Here is a 24,272-nt window from a genome sequence, read left to right as displayed (position 1 = left end):
GGCTGGAGTTCTCCATCCCATTGAGGACACCAGCCCCAAGGTCATGGCTACTCCTTCTGGAAGAGAACACCCTGCCCTGGGACCTAGGCAACCTGGGTTCCTGCCTCAGTGTCCCCAGGAGACTTCATTCCTAAGACTGGCAATCGAGCCACCTGATGTGGGTCACTTGTCTGGAACCTTTGAAAGAGGGAGGATTGTGGAGTGGCTAAGGACGCAAGTTTTGGAATCAGGCAGGCCCTTCCTAGCTGTGTGGTTCTGGGCAACCTACTCAACCTCGCTCAACCTTGGTTTTCTTACGTGTAAGATGGGGACAATCGGACCTACTAAATAGGATTGCAGTACTGATTACATGACAAATGTCAAGCACTTAGGTCCCCATTCAGCATGCTGTCACTGGCCAAGACTTCACAGCTCTCAGAGCATTAAGCTCCAACCACGACCAGAAGTGGTTTCTGAGTGGCCGTGAGGGCTGTGGTAATGGGGCTGCATGTCTGGTTCCTGATGTTTACAGACCCTCTGTGGTTACCAGCCAATGCCCCAGGGAGGAGGCAGGGGCTGAACAGGTGCCAGGTCTCCCCGGCCGATGCCAGGTTGAGGAATCGGCACAGGGGGTGCACGGTTGGGGCAGTGGCTCAGTGCATGCCAGGCAAGCGCTGGCTGGCAGGGCTTGTCTTTTCTTCCAGATACAACACGATCCTCAGACACAAGCTCCTCCACACTGCTAGCTGCCTGCTCACTGCCTCTCTTTCCCTGGAGACCCCAGCTGTGCCGCGCTGCGCTCTACTGACAAAGCCAACTGGCCCTTTCCCTCGGGACTGTGCAGGGAGATTCGGGGTCTTACCGGGGGCCCAGGGTGTCCGGGGGGGCCAGGCTGGCCTGGAAGGCCTAGAAGGCCCCTTTCTCCAGTGGCTCCCCGATCTCCTTTTAGGCCCTGGAGAGAAAGGGGATGGATGGTAAGAGTGGACAGGAGAGGCAGTGGTGAACCCCACACAGCAGAAGCAAGTGCCACTGCGTGCCAGGGACCCCTGGGGTGGATGGCGCTGTCCAAACCTGAGGCAGGGCCCCGTGATGGCCTCCAGCCCCTTCCAAAGGCCATCACTACATGCCACTTGGGGAGACCCAGGGAAAGGGGGGGATGGACACAAACTCTTCTCACCGCTCCCTGCTGTGAAAGAAGCTCCAGCCAGACTCCCCGGAGGGAGATGCGGGGAGTAGGTCACTCACCATTGCAGAGATCCCAGCTGGGCCTGGCTGTCCTGGAGGCCCTGGTGGCCCCTAAAGAAAGATGAGGTCAGTGGGACAGAAAGAGTCTTGGGGAACAAGGCCCCCTGCAGGCAAGAGAGAGACCAACAGCGAAAACAGATCCTGAGCTTCTGCAGCTCCATTCTCTTCCCTAAAGCCTCCCCTTCCCTTCTGGTCTTGCACTTGAGCTTTTACCAAAGGATTTGTGCCAGAGCTGACACCTGGGGGTCCCTGCGCTCACAGGACCTGAGTGGACGATCTGGTAACCACTACCAGAGCCGAGGGCAGAGGGCAGAGACTTGAAGGTTAACAATGTGGGCCTGAGGTGTTCTGAGGTTCCCCCACTTTCTCCTGTTCTGTGGGAGAAGCAAAGAGTCGGAGCTGGGGGCTGCGTAGTAGGGCCTCAACCCCAACCCCAGAGACCAAACGGATAAGGCCGGCCATTGGACCCTGGGCCTCTCTGGGCTCCTGCTCTGCGGCCACTGGAGGACAATGGGACTCAACACCTGCTGGCGCTCCTACCCTGCTGGGCTGGGGTGGGGCCCGCATGCCTCCCCATCCCGGAGTCACAGCTCAAACGCCAGCTCCTTGGTTAGAGCTATGCCTTCTCTGAAGCCCAAGACATGCAGGTCTCTCTCATGGCACATCTCTCCTTGCTCCCAGATGGAAAGTTCTGGAAGCATGGATGCCGTTCTACCCATCTCTAGACCTCTGGGGCAGGAATGTCCAGCATTGGGACTGGCACATAGCAGGGGCTGAGGCCAGACAGACAGAAGTGAGAGGGGGAACCTCGTGCCCCCTTTCCTCAGCCCCCAGTGAGTCTGCGAGGGGCTCACAATTCAGAGCATGCCCTTCCTGTCATCTGTAATGTGAGTGGGGATGAGGCAGGGACCTTGGGTCCCCAAGCCGGGGGCTCTGGGTCCCTTGAGATCCATACACACGGTGATGAGGACCCGGGAGCTCCTCTTTCTGCTCATGAACTATTTTTAACATTTCCAGAAGCCTTTTGGAAACCGTATGTCTGCCACAACAGGCCTGCAATCAAAAGCCAGAGTGTTTCCTTTGCTCAGGAACCCCATCAGCTCGGGGCCGTCACACTGATCAAAGGAGCCCATTGGCAGCCATCTATGTTACTGAGGAGCAAATTCCGACAGGAAACTCATTACTGCTTAATAACTGTCCTCTCCAAGTTGTCTTACCTCTGTAAGTGCACCACCCACGCACCCGGCCGCCCACCCACACCAGGAGGAGTCCTCTCAGCTCTGCTCCTTCCACTGCTCCCCGCCCCTCCCCCATGCAGGGCAGCAGCAAGTCCTCCAAACACAGCCTCTCTGCCTGGGGCCACCACTCCACCTCCACCCTCTCCCTCAGGGCCACCCCAGCTTCCACCTGCGGCCCTCCCCACCCCCTACCCGAGGTCCCAGATCTGCAGCAGGTTCTCTGGAAGCACAGCTTTCCCTGTCCAACTCCACTCCAATCACGCTGAACTTGGGGCTCCCCCCACAACCCCAGGCCCCTCTCTGCCTCGGGCTCTTGGTGTCAGTGGCCCCCCCACACTCCCACCCTCCCTTCCCGCCTGGACATTCTTCTCCCAGACAGCTAGGTGGGTGGCTCCTTTTTCTTTCAGGCCTCAGCTCAGATACCACTAGGGCAGTAAAACTGCCTCTGAAGGCACCTCCCAGGCCCTGTCAGTGACATCACACCCCTGCCCGAGGCTGCCGCATTAATCTGCTTGTTTGTCACGCCTGTGTGCAAGCTCTGGGAGCAGGGGACCTTGTCTCTCTCACTCACTGCCTTAGCCCCCTTCTTGGAGAGATGCCTGGCATGGAGCAGGTGCTCAATTATTGTTTGTTGAATAACTGAATGATCTTTGTTTGGTAAGTAAACTCCACTGTGCCCAGAAAATAAGAAAACGGCAAAGAGCCCAGGGGCCGCGGGACAAGGTGGGCGCAGAGACCCTCACCACACTACAGGGCTGCTCCTGGGGGCAGTTCCTGCGGGCCATCCCCCCCCCCTACTTCAACCCCAGCAGGGTCCTCACTCTCATAAAGGTGGGGGCAAGAACGGGCTTAACTCACGATATGGCCTGGGGGGCCGGGTCTTCCCTGAGGTCCCATGGCACCAGGTTCACCCTGCAGGAGCCGGGGGAGGGGGGAAAAAGCAACACAGAAGCAGACTCAACTCACAAGGGATTGATAGGCGGGAGAAGCCTGAGCAGAGCAGGGGGAACGCCAATAGAGAGGCTGAGCTGAGACCCGGCCTCCAGGCCCATGCTGGGCGGGGAGGGGGGGGCGGCGGGGGGGGGGGTACACCTCGACCAGCCCCGCCCATCAGTATTGTTGGAGAGAGAAATCACAGCCCTCAGCCTGCTTTTTAGGTGAGTGACCCAATAGGGCTGCAGGGAGGGGGACACCAGTTGCAGGGGGGAGGAGGTGAGGAAGAAGAAGGCGAGGGTGTGCAGTTTGGGGCAAAACCTCCCCCAAAAGGCCCAGGAGAGAAGGCAGCCCCTCAGCCAGTGAGTGGGAGGCAGTGGCTGTGTCTGAAGGCGGCGTCTGCTTTTACCTCTGCTCCGGGCCGGCCACTGCTGCCTGGGGGACCTGGTTTCCCACAGTCGCCCTGGAAGAGAGAGGGCCGACTGGAGCTCAACATACCTCTATTTGGCTCCTCCAGCCCAAGCTGACCCCATCTCTGAAGAGCCCTGCCGCCTGCCCGGGCTCCAGCCTCTGATGCCCTCGGGTGGGTAGACGGCAAAGCCTGAGCGGCTCTGCCAGCGCCGGCGGTCTTGGGAGGCTCGGGTCCTGGGATGGCATCTCAGCCAAGGCTCAGGGGACCACGTGCACCCCTGGAGGCCGCCATGTCTGCCTGGGGTCAGGGCTTCGGGAGAGCTGAGAAGACCTGCTTGGCAGAAGTCACCAGGCCCTTACCTTTGGTCCTGGGAGGCCAGGGTGTCCCGTTTTCCCCTTGAAGCCCTGGAAGAAGAAGCAGGAAGCTGCCGCGGACCTCGCCCCAAGCAGAGGCCACTTCCCTTGCCTCCTTCCTAAGGCTGAGCAAATCAAACCCATCCAAAACCATAGCACGGTCCTCGGAGGATCTGGACAGAGCCCACACCAGGCAAGGGCCTCCCAGCTCCCCGCTCCTTCCTGCAGCTAAACTTACCGGGGGTCCCATGAGTCCGGGGGGGCCAGCAGGACCAGGGTCCCCCTAGGGAAGAGACCAGGGGCATTGAGACAGGACGCACACTCATTCGTCACCGCCTTCCCTCTCTCCAGCCCTCCCCGGCTCTCCCAGGATGGAGGGAATGTCCTGGGAGGCAGAGAAAGGATCTAAGCCAAGCTCGGCCTCTGACTGGCTGTGGAGCCCGAGTGCATCCCAGCCCAGTCGGAACCTCGATTTTTCTTCTTTGGGTACAGAAGGAGGTTGACCTCGATGCTCTGCCCTTGACCATGCCCCATCCGTTTCAGACTCCCCAGGAAAACCAGATCCAAGGAGCCAGGGCTGTTCAAGTCCTTCTGTGCCTGCAGACCCCCAGCCTAGGATCTTGACCCCATCTCTGGGGTCAAGGATCTTTAGTTGCCTGAGTTTCTGGATATAAACCCATTCCTTTGGCTGCCCCCTTTTGGGGAGACCCAGCTCATGCAACCTGGTTAAGCTACCAGGAGTACTGAGAAACCAAGGAGCTCTGGTGCAATCAGAAAAGTGGAGTATAGGGACACCTAGGTGGCTGCTCAGTGGGTTAAGCCTCTGCCTTCGGCTCAGGTCATGATCTCAGGGTCCTGGGATCAAACCCCGCATCAGACTCTCTGCTCGGCAGGGAGCCTGCTTCCTCCTCTCTCTCTCTCTGCCTGCCTCTCTGCCTACTGGTGATCTCTGTCTGTCAAATACATGAATAAAATCTTTAAAGAAAAAAAAAAAAGAAAGAAAAGTGGGGTGTGGTGAGAAGCAGGTGGAGGTAAAGCAGAGGGGTGGGGGGATTTGGTTTCCTTCATCGAGGCTCTATTGACTTTGGCTCCTGGAGGAGGAGGAAGAAAGGAGATGCTCATCTTCTCACCCTCAAGCCAGGCTTGCCGTCCTTCCCATCCAAACCATCCAGGCCAGCAGGGCCCTAGAAACAGGAAAAAGGCATATGTGCATGCTTGTGCTGGAGCCCTAAGGCGAGAGACCTGCTCCAGCCCCTCCACCCTGTCCACTCCTCATCCAGCTGCCACCCCAATTAAACATACATGTGCACATGTACCGGTCATGCTAAGACGACACACACTCACCTGAATCCCAGGAGGTCCTGGTGGCCCAGTGGGACCAGGCATGCCTGGTGCGCCTCGAATCCCTTCGCTGCCCTGGAAAGGAGCCGACCCCCACAACAAAGTCAGCAGGGCCTTGCCCCACCTTGGGACGAGGTGCCAGGTGCGGGGTCCTGATGACTACTGGGAGTCTGGGCAGCTGGTTTCCAGTCCCAGTTCTGTCCCGGCCTCCCTGGATATCTTGCACACCACTCCCCCAAGAGGACCTGTCTTCGTCTGCAAAGCATCCCCCTTTCCACACTGTTCTATGAGAAGGGGACACAGCCTATTTGGTCTAGCATCTTCTTCAAGGTTGACTCAGGGACTGGCACAGGGGGCGCTCAGTCTCAACAAAGTGCCAACCGTTATGCAGCTGTTGATCCTTCCAGATGAAAAAAGTGTGGCCCCTGTCCTCAAGAAGTTTAAGTCTAGCCTAGCCAGGGTGTCCGGGGAGCCCGTGGACGGGGTGGGGTGGGGTGGGGAGGGGTGGGGTAGGAGGAAGTCTGGAGGTGGGGGAGGGCCCTGAACCCAGTGCTAGACTCTGTCTGACCAACCAGTACTTTTCTGCTTCTCAGAGCTATGGGGGCTCCTGGAGGAGCCTCAGAGATGGGTGCCTGAAATGGGAGCCCAGAGACCCCTGCCCTAGCCAGAGCAGCTCCACTCGTTTCTGTTTTAAACACTGAGGGTTCCCGTGAGCTTCTGTGTGATGAAAGGGCGCAGGGACTGCAAAACAAAGTCTGGAACCACTGTTACAAGCACTGGGGAGCCACTGACTGTCCAAGGCAGGGGAATGGTGAGAATCAATGTTTGAGCTAGAATGTTTACGGGGGCGGGGGGGCAGCTTCGTGTGCCGGGCTGCCGCGTGCCCTAGTGCAAAGAGAATGGCACTGCCATGGAGCCATGGCTGTGGACCCAACCAAGGGGAAAATGATCCCCGCTAGAGACCCCCTTCCATGGGGGGTGGGGAGGAGAGCCCCGGAGTGGCACTGCAATGCCACCCGCTACCAGGAGGGGTCAGCACAGCCCTAGAAAAATGTCAGTCCCACAGGGAATAGACACTAAGAACCCCTGGCCAGAGGTTTGGGACTCTCAGCAGTGACCAGCCTAAGGAGAGCAGGCAGCACTGGGGTACAGAGCCAGCGCAGAGGGCTCTGGTGGGGCTGCCACCCGCGTCCTCCACAAAGAAGGGAAGGGCAGCGGCACCCACCACTGCCTCAACCATGGCTGGTAAGTGCTGGCTCTGGGGAGGCAGGGAGGCGCCCAGCGGCTCTCCTGGGCTAGGAGGAAGTCTCAGTTCTGTTGCTGTTTTGCCGTGTGCCTCTGCGATGCCCTCAGCCTCTCTGGGCGTCATTGCCTCACAGTGAAAAGTTTGACCCAGGTGGCCCTTGTATAAGTCCCTTCTAGCTCTGACCATTGTACTAGGTGTGTTTTCAGAGGAAAGAGGCTCCACTCCAGGTTGCAGGCTTCCTGCCTCTCCCCTTGGGCCATAAGACCCCCACCCCCAAGCTCAGAAGTCAATTTGGGGCCTCATTATACTCCCCCCACCATCATCACATCTGGGGAGCCCAGAGGTTGGGCTGAGACAAAGATGTCAACCTCCAGACCAAAGCCGAGCTAGTCTCCAATTATCAAGTCAAGGCCGGATACAGCCGATGTTGGGGGGCTCTCCTGGCTGCCACTCCTTCCAACCCTTGTCACCAGCTCCCAGGCCACGCCTGCCTTCTGTAGGCCCTGCGGGACCATCTGCCCATGTTCTGTTCCTGCTGTTATCAGACCCGGAAGGTCTGACAGAACTGCCAGACTAGTACTGGCTTCGGGGCTCTGGAACTCAGGGTTCGGGTTCACAGTCTGGATGTGCTTCCCTCCTCCCCTCAGGAGATGAAGCCAGGCCAGGTGCTGCGGTCACCGCCTCTCACACACCCCTCTGCCTCCTGCCCGCCCCCTGCTCCCAGCAGGCACCCTGGGCCCAGCCGCAGCTATGCTGGAGGTCTCCTTCCCCATCCCTGACCTAACCGAGCCAGTCCTTGATTTTCCCAAGGCTCGAGGGCTGGAGGCTAGACGGGGTGTGGGACCTGCCGGGCTCAGATCCATGGCTGTGGCTGACCTGGGGTCCTGCTCACCTTCTCCGCTTGGGGCCCTGGTGGGCCGGGTGCTCCAGCTTTGCCTGGGAATCCAGGGGGGCCCTGTGTCAACAAAGGGGCAGGCGGGAATGAGGGGGGTGCTGGAGGGGGGACCTCCCCTTCCTTCCTCCTGGGTCTGCTTCACTATGGTTAATACGACACATTCTGACACATTCGGACTTCCTAGAAACACCGCCTCAGAGCGTTACTGCTGGCTGGCCTGCTGCTGGAGGCCCACCCAGGAGGCTCTGCCCTCCAGGTCCTGGCTCCTGGAGTCAGGCCTGGCCACCCAGGCTGTTCCTCCCATGCATCTTCCCTCCCTTCCCCGGGCCCATCTGAGCCCAGCCTGGCCTGGTCAGGCCCACTCTTCCCAAATAAGATCACAGAGACAGGGCTGGCTTTGTGGCTTCACTCACCGGTGGGCCGGGAAAGCCTGGCTGGCCTTGAAATCCCTAGGAGAAGAAGGAAGGGATAGTTTGCGGTGCCGCCCACTCTCCCAGTCCTGGCAGCCCCAATGGAAAGAGTGACACCAGGAGGCTGCCTCGAGCCATGGGGCCGTCTTCCACTCTGCCCAAGAGCAGCAGCAGGTGAAGCTCCAGTCTCCAGCTGGGAGGGGACATCTCAGGGACGGGTGAGGGCTGGAGGCCAGAGCCGGTCACCCCTCCACACGGGACCCAGCCCCTTCCCTGTGCCCATCCCCTCAGGCCTCCCCCCATGGTCAGGACTGCCAACCTGGTCCTCTGGTCACTCACCTGGTCACCCTTCTCTCCCGAGTTCCCTTGGGGTCCTCGCTCTCCTCGGGGGCCCTGTCACCAGAGACAACAAGGCATCTGGAACCTAGTCAATCTTCCCTTAGACCCCAGGGCTGGACGGGGACCAGGAGTCCCCATGTCCACTGTCTCCTGTCTCCTCCTCCACTCACCGCTGGGCCTGGGGGACCTGGGAGGCCTTCAGATCCTGGCGGGCCCTGGGGACACGAAGGAGCAGAATCAGCCACCCAGGCTGGGGGAGGCGGGAGATGAGGAGATGGGGCAGGCAACAGGGGCAGAAAGTAGCTGGAGACGTGGCGGGAGACTAAGCCGGCAGGACTGCTCCCTGGTTAGCTCCAGCTTCCCTTCTCTTAGCCTGAACTATTGAACTAGCCTCTTAACTAGTCCTGCCACCTCCTGGCTCACTTCGGTCCAGCCAGCAACTGGCTGCCCTCTCCTCTTTTCCAACATAGCTCTGATTCTAACCCTTTCTTGCTCCAAAGCCTTCCATGTCTCCCCTCTGTCCAACTGAACGAGGTATACACTTTCCTCCAGTGCTGGGTTTTGAGGCATCCTGTGATCTGGTACCATTCACCCTTTTCTGCTTTACTTCCCTCTCCCCATCTTACCTTTTGCCTTGCTTGGTCAGACTACTATTCTCTGAACATACTCTACATTCGTACCCCTGGCCCTTTGCACGGCTGCCCCCTCTCCCTAGAATGCCTACTGTTCCCCCACACTTTCTGGGGTTCTTAAAATCTTACCAAGGGATTCATTGGCTCCAATTTCTTCCTAAGGTGCCCCCATCCATGGCCTCTCCCTTGGGGATTCCCCAGGATAGATAACCATGTGCCCTCCCCCACCCCTCACTCTATTCGGGGCTCAGGCCCAACAGCGCCTCCTCAGAGAGGCCTCCTGATCCTCTGTCTAATAGCACCCTGTGCACCAGCCAGCCCCTTACCCTGCTCTCTTTTCTCCATTGCTTTCTCATCATTTATAAGCATTGACTTATTCATCCTCCCTCGCTGGAATGTGAGCCCCTGAAGTCAAGGGTCACACAGGTGCCTGTTTTGTTCACGGCGGCACCCCCTGAACAGGCTGGCACCCAGAAGGCCCCTGAGGAATGTCTGTTATTGGATAAATGCCCAAGGGGTCTGCTCCATCCCACCTGGGCCTCACTGACATGAGAGGGGAAGGTAAGGCTAAGGCTTGGCGGGGTTGGTCACAGACGGACTCGGATGTGAATCCAGCCCTGCCCTTACTCACTCACCTTGCTGGGTAAGCCCCATCGCCTCCTGAGACTCAGGGAGAACCTCACTGATGTGACGTCCTCCCCTGAAAACAGCCCCTGCCCCTGCACTCAGCCTGGAAGGGGGTCTCTGGGTCTGTGGGGTCACACCAGGTGCCACGCAGGGTCTGGGGTCCCCAGCCTGCCCTGCTGGCCCGCGCCTTTGCAGGGGAGGAGGAGGCTCTCCTCCCGGCTGCCTCCAGGCCCCCTGTCCCTTGGCAGCCCTGGCCGGCCCATCTCCAGGAAACCTGCTGGGATCCTCTTTCTAGCCTCCCCTCCTCCGCCTCCCGCTCAGCCTGCGTAGCAGCTGGAGTGACTCATGGGGCAGGGAAGCAGGGGGCAGGCAGGTCTCTTCCTTCACAGGCTGCTGGGAAGGTCCTGGTGGCCGTGGAGGCGGGGCAGGGACAGCGGAGGAGCCCCGGCAGCAACTCAGACTCACCGATTCTCCCTTCTCTCCTGCGGGCCCGACATAGCCCCGCTCCCCCTTGATGCCCTGACAAGCAGGAGAGAGAGAGCGGAATTAGCCCTGTGGCCTGCCTCACGGTGCTAATACGGGGGGTGGAGACTGCAGCTGGCAAAAGCTGGCACTTCCAGGCAGATGGCACCGAGGACGGCGGCTGGGGGAACAGGGGGGTGCTGCTCCCCACCGGCTGCCATGGCCCCCTCCGGGGAACGCGGGGACACGCCCACCCAGCAGCCTTCAGCCCTGGGTGGAGGGTAGGCTTCCCGGAGTCTCCTTGCCTCTCCTACCCACCCCCCCACCGACTCCAGGAGGCAGCGTTCAGTTCTGGGGTCTGGATGCAGTGGCCACAGTCAACTTCCCCAGTGGAAAGACAGAGCCATGCTGCCCTGCCACAGCAGCTTTGGGGAGCCCTGCACAGACAGACGGATGGACAGACGGCCTGGCAGAAGCACAGGCTGAAATGCTTGGAAGGGAGGGAGCCTCGTGGGGGACTCATCAGCCTCGCCCTCTCCTCACCCCCACCACCAGGCTCAGAGCCAGCATCCCCTTACTCACGGGCAGTCCTGGGGGACCCATGGCACCTGGGTAACCAGGTTGCCCTGGAGGACCCTACAAAGAAAGAGAGGCATTATGGACCAGCACCCCCCCCCAACATTTCTGATTCCCCCCCTACCTTGGGCAAAAAGAGTAGCGGTAGCCAGGATGCCCGAGCTGCCAACTGAGTAGGCCCACACCCATCCCAGGACAGCCACCACCTTGGGCCAGCTCCCAAAGGCCCAGGTTCCTCTGATGGAGACCACCACCATGAGCCTGGGGCTGGGTGACAAGTGCCAGCCCAGCCAGGACCCTGGAAGCTGAGCCCGGGGTGGGAGTCAGGCTGTTTGCTCCTTCCAGAGGGTCAGGGCTCACAGAGATGAGCCTCCTCTGATCCCAAGGGGGTATAAAATCCCCGATCTGAGGGACCAGGGGCAGCGAATTGCAAAAGGAGTCCCTTTCCCATCTTCCACTCAGCAGCCATCCCTGGGGGCCCCAACTTTGCCCCCCAGGACACCTCATCCATCACCTTCCCCTGCTGGCCCCCTCTTACCGGTTCCCCCTTCTCTCCTGTCGGGCCCCTGAGGCCTCGTTCTCCTTGAAGACCCTTGGAGAGAAAAATCATGAGAACCTGCAGGGAAGGGCTGTTCCCACCCAGCCCCCAGCTCCTTTTGCCTGCCCTGCAGCCTTCTGTCCCCGTCCCGGCAGAGCTGGACATTGCTGATTGCCCCCCCACTTAGGGTCCCCAGCAAGGTGACCACGGGTTATACCCCAGAAGGGTAACTTTGAGAGGTTTAGAGTCCCACATCAGGGCACCTCTCGAGAGCATGCCCCCAAGACAGGTAACTATGAAGATATGCCCCCCTCCAGGTAGGGGACCCTCAGAGGGTGCCTCTCAGGCGGGTGACAGACACTGGTGTGCCCTACTTCCGTAAGTGGCGGGGCTGTACCTTCAGGAGTCTGACACATACGTGCTCCCCTGGGGGACAAATGCAAAGAGCGGAATCCCTACAATGATGTTCCTCCACCAAAATGTGTCGCCGGAGAGCCAACACTTACCTGTACCCCCCTCCCCCACTCCTAGCCCCAAATGACCTCCTTTTAGGGATGCAGGGGAGACACTCAGGCAGGCGCCCAGAACAGACTGCTCCCTCCGGAGCCGTCCCTATCACTTTGTGGGGTGGAAAGGGAGAGGACTTTCAATCGAAGCCAGAACCCCCATCCCGAAGTCCTCACCCTGACCCTTGTGGATCTGCCACAGCATTAAGGGGCTGGGGGTCTGCCCCTTCTCCCTTGTGCCCTCAAGAGATGGTGCCCAAACCTTTCCACAACACAAGACAGATGGCTAGACGGACAGATGGCCCCTTCACCCAAGCAAGCAGAGACAGACAAGGTCCGGCCAGGATGAGGACGTGGGGACAGATGGAGCCACGACAAGGAGGGGCCCTGCTCCCTGAGCCTCCGTCGCCAGGCCTGGCAGGAGCGGAACCAGGCCCCAGGAACACCAAATCCGACAAACGAGGTTAGTTTCCGTGACCCGGGAGGGAGCAACAGTGAGGACAGGGATGATTTAAACACACTTGTGACGACGACGACGACGACGACCACGAAGGCAGAGCAATTAACGACACCTGGCGGAAGAAGCAGGCCACGGCGCCCGGCACCCAGGCGCCGGGCCCCGTGACACCCAGGAACCCTGCTGGCTGGCATCACACACCCAGCCTCGGGGCAGCAGACAGGGCCCGGAGCCGAGGAAGAGGAGAGGCGGAGGAGGAAGCGGCGGGGTTCCTCTAGGACAATGGGAAAGGAGCGAGCGTGGCTACCTTCGGATCCCTGGGGTGCCTCGGGACGGCCCTGCCAAGCACTGGGGCAGCAACCTGTGCCAGCCCGCAATGTGGGGCCCTGAAGCTTTGGCATCTCTGCCGGGCTCTGTGCCAGGTGCCTGGCAGGGCCCCAAGAACTACTTCCAGCAAATCTTCAGTCAACAGCCAAGGTGGGAGAAGCAGGAGGCAGAAGTGAGAAGGGAGGGACCAAGAGGCCCCTGGAGGCACCAGCTTCATATAAGAAGGTAAAACAGCTCCAAGGCGGGGTGGGGCGGTGCGAGGGGTAGTGGGTGAGGTTGGTGGGGGAGTGACGTGGCATTGGGGGAGAGAGAAAGGAGCTTGTAGGTGGGGTGGGGAGAGAGAAGATGAAAGAAGCCGGAGCAGAGGGAGAAGAAGGGAAAAGGGAAAGAAGTCAGAGACTTGGAAGATGTCCAAGCCGCTGGGGCCGCAAGGAACCTGTGTCGTTATGTGCCTGCAGGGGGACAAAGACAAACATGGAGGGGGGGGGGGCAAGGGCTCCACAAGGAGGGAGACAAGCAAACGCCACAGAGACCTGGCTGGTCAGGGGGCTGGGGAGGGGAGGTCAAGCAACACTAGGTTCTTACAGGCAATCCGGGGGAGCCAACAGCACCAGGAAAACCTGGGGGGCCCTGGTGGGAGAAACAGGCAGGTCACAACTCATAGGCATAGTAACCCTGGGCATCGTCTGGGGCAGAGGGTCAGGGGGAGAGGAGGTCACAGGAATATTTCCAAGGCGGCTGGAAAAGAGACTCATTGAAGGCATCTGCCCCTCCCCCTTGGCTCCGGGAAGAATGGCTCCGCCATCAGCGGAGATGAGAAACAGCCCCCAGAGTCAAGGGCCCTGGCCGAGTCCTCCCGAGTCCAGCCGGACACCCTCGCTCAGGCGCCAGCCCATCGTGCCTGCCACCTGACCTCCAGACACCTCCAGCTGGGTGGCTCCCTGCTTCTAAGGTGGCTCCCACCAGCCACCTCTTCTCCAAGGAAAGCATTTTCGGTTCTTCCAGTCTTTCCTGGTCACTTCTAGCTTCCCACCATAGCAAGGCCACGAAGAACTCCAGGGCAGACATCCCTGGCCTGGCCTTTGGCGACGCGTCCCAGAGATGGCCCTACAGAGTGACGCAGGGCTGTTCCATCCTAACCCCTGGCCCCCGTAGCGACTGGTGGCATGGAGGCGTGCAGAGATCTGGTCCGGGTGCCGCACACATTCCTGGCAGCTGGGACCACAAGCCAGAAGCACAGGCCCTCCCGCTGGGGGATCCTGGGTCCCCCGTGCAGGACACTGTAGGGCTGGGGCTGGGGAGACCAGGGTGTGCCCCAGAGGGCCTCCCCGAAGCAGGACCCCCAATAGAGCGGGATGGAGCAGGCCAGTACCAGGGGCTTGGGTGGGGTAGTGGGAGTCCACTGTCCCTCATCCACAGATGCTTCGATGAGGGACACGGGCGGGCAGTAGGATTTCGCTCCTTCTGCCCTGTCCAGCTTCCCGGATACAAGGCAGCAGAATGGAGTCTGGGCATTATGACCCCTTCAAGAGCTTCTCAAGTGGGCCAGGAAAGCACGGATACTTACAATAGGGCCTGGAGGACCCGGGGAGCCCCTCATGCCAGGCGGACCCTGCAGAGGGAAACGGAGGAAGCAGCTCAGGCTCCACAGAGCCCGGGGGTCTCTGCGGCCTTCCTCCCAGCGCCCACAGCGGGCAGTGGATGGCAAAGCAGGGCCGTTTTAGCTGATGTTAAACCTTTCGTTCAGTTCATTCAATCATCCAACAAACATTTACTGAGCAGCTATTATGCCCCAGGCACTAGTCCAGGTGCTGGGGACAGAGCCATAAACCAAACATAAAAATCCCTGCAGTGTGGACTGATGCTCTAGGGGAGAGGGGGGCAGTAACAAACACACCCGGGCCGGCACGGGGTGCCCAGTAGATCCATGTGGAATGTTCTTCGATGAATGAAATACACGGTCTTCAGAGGGGGACATGTGCACTGCGTGGAGGGGACTAGGGGTTCTAAGGGTGGTGTTGGGGGAGTTTCCAAGAAGTCAGGGAGGGTCTCCCTGAGAAGGTGATCTCTGAGCAAAGAGTGGAAGGGGGGAAGGAGCTGCGGGCAGAGGGAGCAGCTTGGGGGGGCAGGAGGGCGTCCCCCGGGCCGAGAGCAGCCAGGGTACCAGCGGAGTGAGAGACACCGAGCCATGAGAGGTGCCAGGTGACCTGAGACTTGGAGGTCGTTTGGCAGGAATGAAACTGCCCCCGAGGAACTGAGGGCAGGAGACCGCAGCCCCTTTGCCCTGCCTGGACGAGGCCTGGGACTGGTCTTACCTCTTCTCCTCTCTGGCCAGGCAGTCCTGGAGGACCGGGCAGCCCAGGGCTCCCAGCACAGTCTAGGTCCCCCTCACCGTTGTCTCCCTGGAGTGGGACGGGGAGGGTGAGCTGAGCAGCCGGGGCCCTCCCTGTGGGGCCCGGGGCACAGGCGAGGAGGACCAGGCACGGGTCCACTCACCCGGGCCTCCTCAGCTCTTGGGCGTTCCCGCTCTGCAAAGCACTGGAGGGGACAAGAGGAGGCCCTCAGTCAGGTGAGGCAGCCGGGCGCTCCCCCCGCCCCAGGCCACCCCACAGCCCAGCCTCCTTACCCGGGCACAGCTGTCCAGGCCTGGCACCCCGGGGACACCTTGGTCTCCCTTCTCTCCTTTTTCCAGGAACGCCACGGGGCGGGCTGTTTGCCCCTGGACACAGTCCCCGCAGATGCTCTGACCAGAGAGAGGAGAGGGCAGCAGGGCATGGGTCCCAGAAGGCCAGGGCGGGCCGAATGGGGGAACCTCACCCCACACTCAGCGAGGGCACCCTGCCTGTCCACATTCTCTCTCTCTCCCCAGCCACATCCCTGCGGCAGCTTTGCTCCATCCTCAGGGGACCCGATCCCAACACTGGCTTTGAGTTGCCTCCAGGAAGCAGCTCTGTGGGGCCAAGCCAAAGCCACTTTCCAGACAGGCGTGTGGGAGGAGGCGGAGGGGCCCGCGGAGGGACCATCTGTCCCGGCTGTTCCTGCAACCGGCCCCCGCTGTGAGGACACACCACCAGGATTCGGGCTGGGAAGGCCAGCTCCCGCACACCCGCTTCTCTGCCCAAGGGAGCAACGGGGCAGCCGCAGGCCGAGCCAGGCCTTTTGCAGACACCCTCCGGGATGGGGCTGGCCCTCCTGTCCCAGCGGCTGCTGACTGTCACGGGCTCGCCTGTTTGCCCATCCATGGCGGGGTGTCCCTGGGCCCCTGGGCAGGAGCTCCCAGTTCACGTTCACTGCTCACTGCCCAGCCTGGGGATAATGGTCAGCATGGGCTCAGCACCCATGATGCCGGCCACTGTAATGGACCTTTGCCCGTGATCGCATTCACTCCCGACAGTGCAATGAGGCGGGTAATCTTGTAGTCATTCTGGAGATGAGAAAGCCGATGCTCAGAGACACAGTGCGACTCATCTCCGGTAAGTGGGGGCCCGTGCTGGACCCTGCTCTGCTGAGGCCAGAGCTGGCACTCAATCCACAGGCGCAGGCTTCCTCTGGGGTGCCGTATGACCCCTCGCTCAGACCATGCTCCATTCCAGTTTGGGGTCCTCCACAAGGCCATTCAGATGACGTGGGACACAGAAACATGCCAAATCCTGCATTTGGGGTCATGCGATCCCGTGCCCGGGGGCAGGACTTGGGGGATCCCCAGCTTGCCAGGATCCTCAGGGAGAAGAACTGGGGTTTCCTTGCCACACTTCACATGATCCAACCTGTAACTGCTGTCAGGAGGTGAACCTGATTACAGGCTTCTTCTGGAGACATCTGCTGTCCAGAGTGGGGACAGGGAAGGCAGTGCCCATGCTCTGGCCTGACCAGGACCCACGGGGGAAGTGGGAGGTCCAGGGTACTGGCCAGCCGGTACTAGAAGGAGGTGGCCAGGACAGGGGGCCTCTGGAGGGACCCCAGAGGATGCCGAGCTGGAGGAGAGGAGGATCCGGGTCTTGTCTCCAGAGGTGTCGGAGCAAGGGAAGTCCATGTCAGCCTTGGTGCCCAGGTTGGGAGGCCAGACCCGGCCAGAGCCCTCAGGGTGGCCTTGACGCCATTGGCAGCGCTGGCACGGACCGACCCCACCAGGACTTCAGATCCCCCTCTCCTGTACCCCCAGAACTGCTCCTGAAATCCTGTTTCCTCCCTGGATTCTTTCTGGATGGTCCTCTGGTCAATCTGTCCTTCTTCCAGGCTCCCAGACCAGTCCCGTCCAAGAACATAAGTAACCTCCACATCTCCCTGCTGGGTGACCCCACAACTCTAACTCTAGCCCTCCCGCCCTGCTCTAGAAGCTGCTGGACCCTGCCTTGGTGGAACCAGGGTCGTACAGGGCCTCATTGGTGGCTCCCGTGGGCAGGTTTTGGAGCAGGAACTGCCCATAACATCCACCATGGGGCTACCTTGGCAGGATTCCTCCAAACACTCATTCAGCAAGGAAGACTGAGGCACTGTTACACGCCAGGCACTGTGCTAGGCCCTCTGAGACAGCTGCTTGGAGAAGGGACATTTCCCTTGCTCTCCCTGTGTGATGCTGAGCACTTCCTGCAACAATCCCCTTAGGAGACCACTCTGCCCATTCCTCCTCCCCTCTTACCCTCTTACCTTAAGGAGGTGCTGTTCAATTGGTAAGGAGCCCTGCAGGAGACAAGACAGGAGGGCTCAGGCAAGTGAGCAGGAAAGGGGGCGGAGACTTACAGGATCAGGTGGGGTCTTGGGAAAACACAGGCCACCCTGGCTTCTCCCTGCCTCGCAGGAGGGAGGGACGAGGGCCAGCGCTGCAGCTAAGAGGGATGACATGGCCAGCTCCATCCTGGGAAGGGCAGGGAGGGGGCTGCACGGGGACCCTGACTGGTACCTACCAGTTCCGCAGTTAGCCCGGGCTGTCCAGGCAAACCGGTGTTTCCAGGCACTCCCTGTAGCCAAAAAGAGACACGAGTGAGTGGACTCCTCTTGAGCCTGAAGGCCGCCCTGCTTCATGCCCTCCATGCCCCCTGCCCCTTCCCTTCCTGCAGCGCTGAGAGCCCGGCGGATGCAAGGCTGGCATCCATGCTTAGCTCAGAATCTCCAGACTGTTTGTGGGGAACGTGGAGGAGGCCCAGAAGGGGGACCCCCAGGAGCAGTCCAACAGGAAGTTTTTCCTACATGTTAGAGGAACATCAGAAACCAGGCAAAGAGGCTTCTACATAGTAAATACGACCCTTTCTGTGCTGTGTCCATTTCCTATCTGATCTCACTGAATCACAGAGCTCTTGGTGAGCTAGGTGATATCACACCCAACTTAAAGCAGGAACAAAAAATTCTGAGGGGGCGCCTGGGGGGTTCAGTCATTAAGCCTCTCTGCCTTTGGCTCAGGTCATGATCCCAGTGATCAAGCCCAACATCGGGCTCCACGCACAGTCTGCTTCCCCCTCTCCCTCTGCCCGCCGCTCTGCCTACTTGTGCTCTCTCTCTCTCTCTCTGTCAAATAAATAAATAAAATCTTTAAAAGTGGGAGGGGGTGCCTGGGTGGCTCAGTCGTTAAATGTCTGCCTTCGGCTCAGGTCATGATCCCAGGGTCCTGGGATGGAGTCCCGCATCAGGCTCCCTGCTCTGTGGGGAGACTGCTTCTTCCTCTCCCACTCGCCCTGCTTGTGTTCCCTCTCTCTCTGTCAAATAAATAAATAAAATCTTAAAAAGAAGAAGAAGAAGATGGTGAAGAAGAATTCTGAGAAGCTAAGTAACTTTCCCGAGGTCACGAGATGAGCAAAGTGCAGGGGTGAGATTCAGAGTCAGGACCACTGGCTCCAAACCCTCTCTTAACCAGGATTCCAGAACCTTCCTCAAAAGACGTTCCCCACAACACTCGTGTACATAGCCAGACCTAGGCAGGTGGGAACCCCAGCTACCTGGGTAACCTCCAGCAGCTTACTTGGGGGGAAAAAAAAAATCTCTATGCCTCAGTTTCCTTATCTGTGAAACAGTGATCCTCTGTGGCGAGGCATAAAGGAGAGCATGGGGTGATGAGGAACTCCTGGGACCTGTTTGCCACCCAGACTCCCTGTGGCCCCTGCAGGCTCACGGTGCATATTTGCATATTAAATACTCCCCGCGGAGGGCCAGGAGTGTGTTGCCTTCTCAATCCCCAGCTACACAGAGGAAGCATACATTAGACGCTGGAGGGAACGCACGGCTGCACACCCTGCTCTTCCTTGGCCCCTTCTGAGATCTGGCCTCCCTTCAAGTCCCAGCTCCCAGCGACAGAACACGGCCACCTTCCCCCTGCCGCCCCCCTGCCCCAGCCCTCCCCGTTCCAGGCCAGGCTCTACCAAGGCCCAGGGCAGCCTCCCTCCAGCAAGGTCCTGTGCCAGTCCTTCTGCGGCCCGAGTGAGTTCACGGGGTAATGTGCTCAGGACAGTGCCCGGTGCCTGGAAAACGCCTTGAACCTGGTCGTTATCCCTATGCACCTAAATTATGCCCCCGCCCCTCTCCACTTGCCATTGTCGGTGTGTGTGACTTCAAGCCTGATATTTGGTGATTTTCTTTCCCTGCCTTCTTGGAACTAAAGGTCCTACCTGTTGTTCTGCCCTAGAAGCCAAGAGCTACCCACTCACTGGCTGCTGACTGTATAGCCTCAGGCACGTGGCTCGGCCTCCATGCCTCAGTTTCCCCTTCTGGGGCATGGATGGAGGATGACAGGAGATTTCGTTCCTCAGGCAAATAAACGCTGTGTATCTCTGGGCCCATTTCTGAGCCTGAAGACGGTGGGTGGGGGGGAGCAGCTGCCAGGCCCTCCCTTCCTTGGAAGGACTGCAGGGCTGACCTGGCAAGGAAGAGCTGTATCTTGCCTGATACGGGGCAGGTGCCTATTAGTGGCAGCCTTGGCTTGGTCTCCCGCACTGGCACCAGGCGAGGACTCCAGTGCCTGGGACCAGACTCTGCAATCACTCTTTTCTGCCTTGTTCCCTCAGCATGTCTTGGCAGGGTTTACACTCCATCAGCGTGTTAATGGGTCACTTTGAAATGACTCTCATGCTTCCCCAAGCAAACTGCAAGACCCCCGCAGACAGATTCCTGCTTCCTGGTGGTGCAGCAGGAGGTGGGGACGCTTGGTAAATGTGCAGTTGGCCCGTGGGGGAACAGAGAGCTGGCTCTCGTTCTGAGCTCTTGATGAGCGAATTGGATCCCGGCAGAGACTCCCATCAGCCGTGGGGACTCACCAGAACAGATTCTCACCCCAGGGGTGGCAGCGGGGGAAATGTGGCAAATCTCCAGGGCTGGGGGGAAGGGGGGAGTAGTTTGTGAAAAGCTCCCATGGGACTCTGCTCTGCTTCTTCGGGCGCTGGGAGCCAGACATGCAGAAGCCACTGTCTGTCCCTCCTGGGACCTTCAGAGAATGGCGCCTGGTGTGCAAGCCGCTGGGGAGCTGTCCCGCAGGGCATTGGCAGGGAAGAGAAAATGCTGGGCGCTGGGGAAGCCCAGTCCAGCGCTGCCAATTCTGAGCCGGATGACCTCAGACAAGATACTTCACCCCTCGGAGCCCGTTCGCCCAGCTGAGACTTAGGGAGAATGCCATCTGCCTACCGGAGTTGACGTGAGACTTCAGCGAATGAGGGAACGGATATAAAATGATCATGGGCACCGGCCTAATGTCGGCTAATGCCGTCTAACCGCTTACTGTGTGCCAGGCGTGGTTCTACACATCTCACATGCGCCAACTTGTTTAAAATTCACAAAAGCCCCGTGAGGTCCGTGCTGTAATGATCTCCACTTAACAGATGAAGGAACCGAGACACAGAGAGGGTAGGTAACTTGCCGGGCATCGCGCCCTGGCGGGGCTGGGATTCGGAGTCAGGCTGACGGACAGGCTCTGGAGTGCGCTCCCTCAGCAGAGTGCCGCACGGATCTCCGCTCCCACGGCTCTCCGCTCACCGTCAGCGGCCTCCCTGCTATTCTCCCAACTGTCAGGCACAGTCACGCCCCGGAACCTTTGCACCTGCCGCTTTCGCTGTCAGGAATGCTCTCCCTCATGGGCTTACTCACTCATTTCCTCTGAGTCTGGATTCTTTCCAACACACTTCTCCAACGTCTTCCTTGCCCTCCTCCCACTTTCTGACCCCACACCCTAATTCGTCTTCCTCCCTCCCTCCTCACGTGAATGAATGTTGCACACTGCTCCAAACCAAGGGCGCGTGCCAGGCCGGTGTAAGGAACTGTTTGATCCAGATCGTGGGTTCCTAACAGCTGACCGAGGCCTGAGCTTGGCCTGGGGGTCAGTAGGGTGCCCAGGCGAGCACATAGCAGGGTGTTCCTCAAGAAAGGGCTGAGACTGTCCCTAGCCTGCCCTAAAGGATCCGTGGGCGGCCCCCATGCTGCTCTGCGGAGCAGGGACCCCCGTGAGGATGGCACACGTAAGTGTTGAGTGAAGGCCAGCACAGAGCCCCAGCACGGCCACCCTGGCTCCCTGCCTCCCAGACTCCCATTCTCTTCTCCCCCTTTACCTGTAGCCCGGGCATTCCAGGAGGGCCAGGTGGTCCGGGAACCCCTGGGGGACCCTGAGGGAGAGGAGAAGTCGTCAGACCCCAGAGAAAGTTCTGCCCCACCGCTGGGGGTGTCAGCATCAGGATGGGCAAGCCACGGGGCGCTGGCGGACAAATGGAGAGACAGAGGAGACAAGCGACACACACCTGCGGGCCCGGCTGCCAGGAGCTGCCCATCCAAAGTCCCGGAGCACCCTGGGTGGGAGTGGGGGTCGCAAAAGAAGGGAGAGGTTATAGGCAACGTCCACACCAAGCGCAGGGCTGCGTGGGGAGGCAGCTGGCTGGGGCGCAAAGCCCTGGGGGGGCGGGGGGGGCTCGCATGTTGAGCCAACACAGGAAGCCAGGCCTCTCCCCCAGCTGGGGGGGAGAGCTCTCAGTGCCACTCACCGGCATGCCAGAGAAGATGGGGTCCCCTCGAGAGGGGCAGGAACACTCCCCAGGCTCGCCCTGAAAAGACAAGAGCTTTTGTCGGTGGGGGTGGGGCGAGGATAGAGGACCTTCTGGAAACCAGGATCTAGGAGGCAGCACGGGCTCTAGGATGGAGAGGCCTGGAGAGATCCTCCAGGATCTGCCTCTTGACGACTGTGCCCTTAGGCAAGCTCTTCAACCTCTCGAGTCTCAGTCACCTTATCTGTAAAACGAGGGTGATCGCACCAAATGCACAGACGGTCAGGAGGATGGCAGGGATGCACGTACATGGAGCTCCTGCCACGCGGGGAGGCCTGAGGCCCCCGGCGGCTGGGTCCTACTGCCCGTGCTGTCAGTTTGCATCCAGCATCTGCAGTTACACAGGTGTTCTGCCTCTGGGACACTTGCGGCTTGACCTCCCACTCCCACTCCCTCCCCTCCCACTCCCCTTGGCTGGGCCCCAGGCCCCTGCCTCTCTGCCCTCTCACCACTGGTCCTGCTCTGGTCTATGACTCAGGCCCCATCTGCCAGTGCAGCTGCCCCCATGGGGCCTTTAGAGCTCTCTGGGTCTCCTGGGATCCTAGTTGTGCCCTGGGCCAGCAACCAAGTGAAGTGAGAAATGTTTGGGGCCCCGGCTTCCCAGAACCAGGGAGCTGGCAGTAGCAAGGAGACTGAGACGACTCCTCGGCCTCTGTCCTCCAGTCTAGAGCTATCACCATGTGTAAAGGTTCCCTTGAGGGTGGGGCTCTAGGGGTGGTTAATTTCCCCACAGTATTGACCACAGGGCCTTGGGACTTACCTTCTCTCCCTGAGGTCCCTTTTCACCCTGCAGGGAAAAAACACAGCAAGGTGAGTAGGGAGGGGTGTGAAGGCACAACGCCACAGCTTCCTGCTGTTCTGAGACTCTGTGCTCACCGGCATCCCTCTGGCTCCAGGAAGTCCAGTTTGTCCTTGCTGCCCATCTGGGCCCTGAGGGGAGAGAGTCCAGGGTCAGCGTTGAGCCTGGATGGCAGCCAAGCCGCACGGCCCACCCACAGGGCAGATAGGACTAGCAGAAGCCTGTGTCCTAGTGCCCCTGTCCTCAAGGAGGGGACTCTGGCACAGGAGACAAGGAGTGGAGGAAGCAGGAAGACTGGCATTTCCTGAGTGCCTTCTGGGAGCCAGACCCTGGGCCCAGCGCCTGTCAGACGACGCTGAGTGGGACCACCCCCCCACCCCAGCTCTGTAGGATGGCACGGTTCTGTCTGACTGGTGAGGGAACTCAGGCTTAAAGAAATTTTGTAAGAGACCCTCCCCCGCAGCAGGACTGCACCCTGCTCCAGGTGGCCCCGGGCCCCTGCCCTCTCCCTGTCCCTCCCTTTCATGCTCGACACTCATTCTATCACGAAGGTTATCTCCGAGGACTTAGCAGGAAGTAGAAATTTCTGTTCTTATTTTATCACCAAGGATTTGGAGACTCTGAAAGGCTGTCACTTGCCTGTGGTCACACAACTAGGACTGTGTTGGGGGCTGAGATTGGAAAGCCTCCTGGATGGGGTTTGGCCTGAGGAGGAGGAGGTCTGGAGAAGTCTGCCTTTCTGTGGGCTCTGCCACCTTCACGTTAGGGACTCAAAACTCCTTGAGGACCAGGACCATCTTTGCCTTTAACCTCTGCCTTTCCCCTGGGGCTCCCTGGGAGTGGCCATGGACATGGGCAGGGTGCGGGCTCCTCTGGGCTTCCAAGCACCCTCCGCGGGACTCTTATCAGTGATTGCCAAACCAGAACTGGAATTTCTCTAGGGACCCGTAAAGATAGAAAAGGTATCTTTCGCCAGGCTATTTTCCCCATGACCAAAAGCCCAAGAAGAAAAAGCACATTTGCCCACGACCCAGCATGGCACAGGCTGGCTGAAAGGTAGCATTTCTTTGATTTAGGCTAGAATTATACCATCTTATAAAATTCTAGTAGATTCGTTTGGAACAGAAGCTGACTATTATGCAGGTCTTTGATGAATGAAAATGAGGAAATGTACTTATTATTACTTAATCTCTCCAGTTTGTTCAATAGACACATCTTTTAAAGCAGGGGACTCACTGGTGGGACAGTCGTAAAGAGGGGACTTGCTGGTGGGATAAAGAGAGGTCTTAGAAGGTAATGAGGTTGGAAGTATTTTGAGTCGAGAAAGATCTGGCCTGTCCAGTCGGGCAGCCGATAGCCACATGTGCTTATTTAAATTTAAATTAATTTAAATTAAATGAAATTTACAACTTAGCTCCTGAGTTACGCTGGCCACAGTTCAAGTGCTTGATGACCATATGTGCCTCGGGCAGAGGAGAATAGAACATTTCCATCACTATGGATAGTTTGATGGGGCAGCACTCAGTTAGAAGATCCCCCCCCAAGTGGGGGGGAGGGAGTCCCCATACGTGCTTTGAGTCAGACAGGCCAGGGTTCAAGTCCTGCCTCGGCTCCCTCGCCGTCTGACCTTCAGCTTTCTCATCTATGAAACAGGGACAGTAACAGCCATTCCCTTTCAGGGAGGTTTAAGCAGATCCCAGGTCTAGAGCTTAGTAGCAGGCTTAGCAGCCACTGCTCCCAAAATGATGGGGATCGGTAAGAAGACGGGGATTGGTAGCATCAGTAGTCAGATGCCCCCATCCAGACGGGGTGGTCTTCCTTCTTGGAGGCTGGGCTTCGCTCCTCTTGTCCCCCATGCTGCCATCCCCCAGCGGGGTCAACCCCGTGCCCTCTTCTCAGCAGTAAGTGCCTTGGCCCCAGCAAGCGTCCAGCACAGAGTGCAGAGAGGA

The 24,272-nt window shown here is 59.3% G+C and overlaps 1 protein-coding gene across 5 annotated transcripts in view; it reads right to left on the bottom strand.

The window, feature by feature from the left end:
- COL16A1 (collagen type XVI alpha 1 chain) overlaps positions 1-24,272 on the bottom strand; it is a 49,620-nt gene that overhangs the window by 5,297 nt on the left and 20,051 nt on the right. For 2 of the 5 annotated variants that reach the window (XM_032301668.1, XM_032301672.1), the window contains 27 exons: positions 22,401-22,454; positions 22,285-22,311; positions 21,465-21,524; positions 21,225-21,272; positions 21,039-21,092; positions 17,421-17,474; positions 17,164-17,196; positions 15,143-15,259; positions 15,013-15,054; positions 14,832-14,918; positions 14,084-14,128; positions 13,102-13,146; positions 11,227-11,280; positions 10,695-10,748; positions 10,116-10,169; positions 8,562-8,606; positions 8,392-8,445; positions 8,056-8,091; positions 7,640-7,702; positions 5,505-5,576; positions 5,291-5,344; positions 4,399-4,443; positions 4,167-4,211; positions 3,805-3,858; positions 3,321-3,374; positions 1,225-1,275; positions 842-931 (listed from right to left, as the gene is read on the bottom strand). In XM_032301668.1, coding sequence (XP_032157559.1) covers positions 842-931; positions 1,225-1,275; positions 3,321-3,374; positions 3,805-3,858; positions 4,167-4,211; positions 4,399-4,443; positions 5,291-5,344; positions 5,505-5,576; positions 7,640-7,702; positions 8,056-8,091; positions 8,392-8,445; positions 8,562-8,606; positions 10,116-10,169; positions 10,695-10,748; positions 11,227-11,280; positions 13,102-13,146; positions 14,084-14,128; positions 14,832-14,918; positions 15,013-15,054; positions 15,143-15,259; positions 17,164-17,196; positions 17,421-17,474; positions 21,039-21,092; positions 21,225-21,272; positions 21,465-21,524; positions 22,285-22,311; positions 22,401-22,454 — 1,491 coding nt within the window. The remainder of the gene's footprint in view (positions 1-841; positions 932-1,224; positions 1,276-3,320; positions 3,375-3,804; positions 3,859-4,166; positions 4,212-4,398; positions 4,444-5,290; positions 5,345-5,504; positions 5,577-7,639; positions 7,703-8,055; positions 8,092-8,391; positions 8,446-8,561; positions 8,607-10,115; positions 10,170-10,694; positions 10,749-11,226; positions 11,281-13,101; positions 13,147-14,083; positions 14,129-14,831; positions 14,919-15,012; positions 15,055-15,142; positions 15,260-17,163; positions 17,197-17,420; positions 17,475-21,038; positions 21,093-21,224; positions 21,273-21,464; positions 21,525-22,284; positions 22,312-22,400; positions 22,455-24,272) is intronic. The other 3 variants (XM_032301669.1, XM_032301670.1, XM_032301671.1) reach the window with 3 other exon arrangements.

Source organism: Mustela erminea, chromosome 10 (assembly GCF_009829155.1).
Source record: "Mustela erminea isolate mMusErm1 chromosome 10, mMusErm1.Pri, whole genome shotgun sequence".
NCBI lineage: Eukaryota > Metazoa > Chordata > Mammalia > Carnivora > Mustelidae > Mustela > Mustela erminea.
The sequence above is the reverse complement of the archived record's forward strand: the minus strand, read 5'-3'. Positions and strand labels throughout refer to the sequence as shown.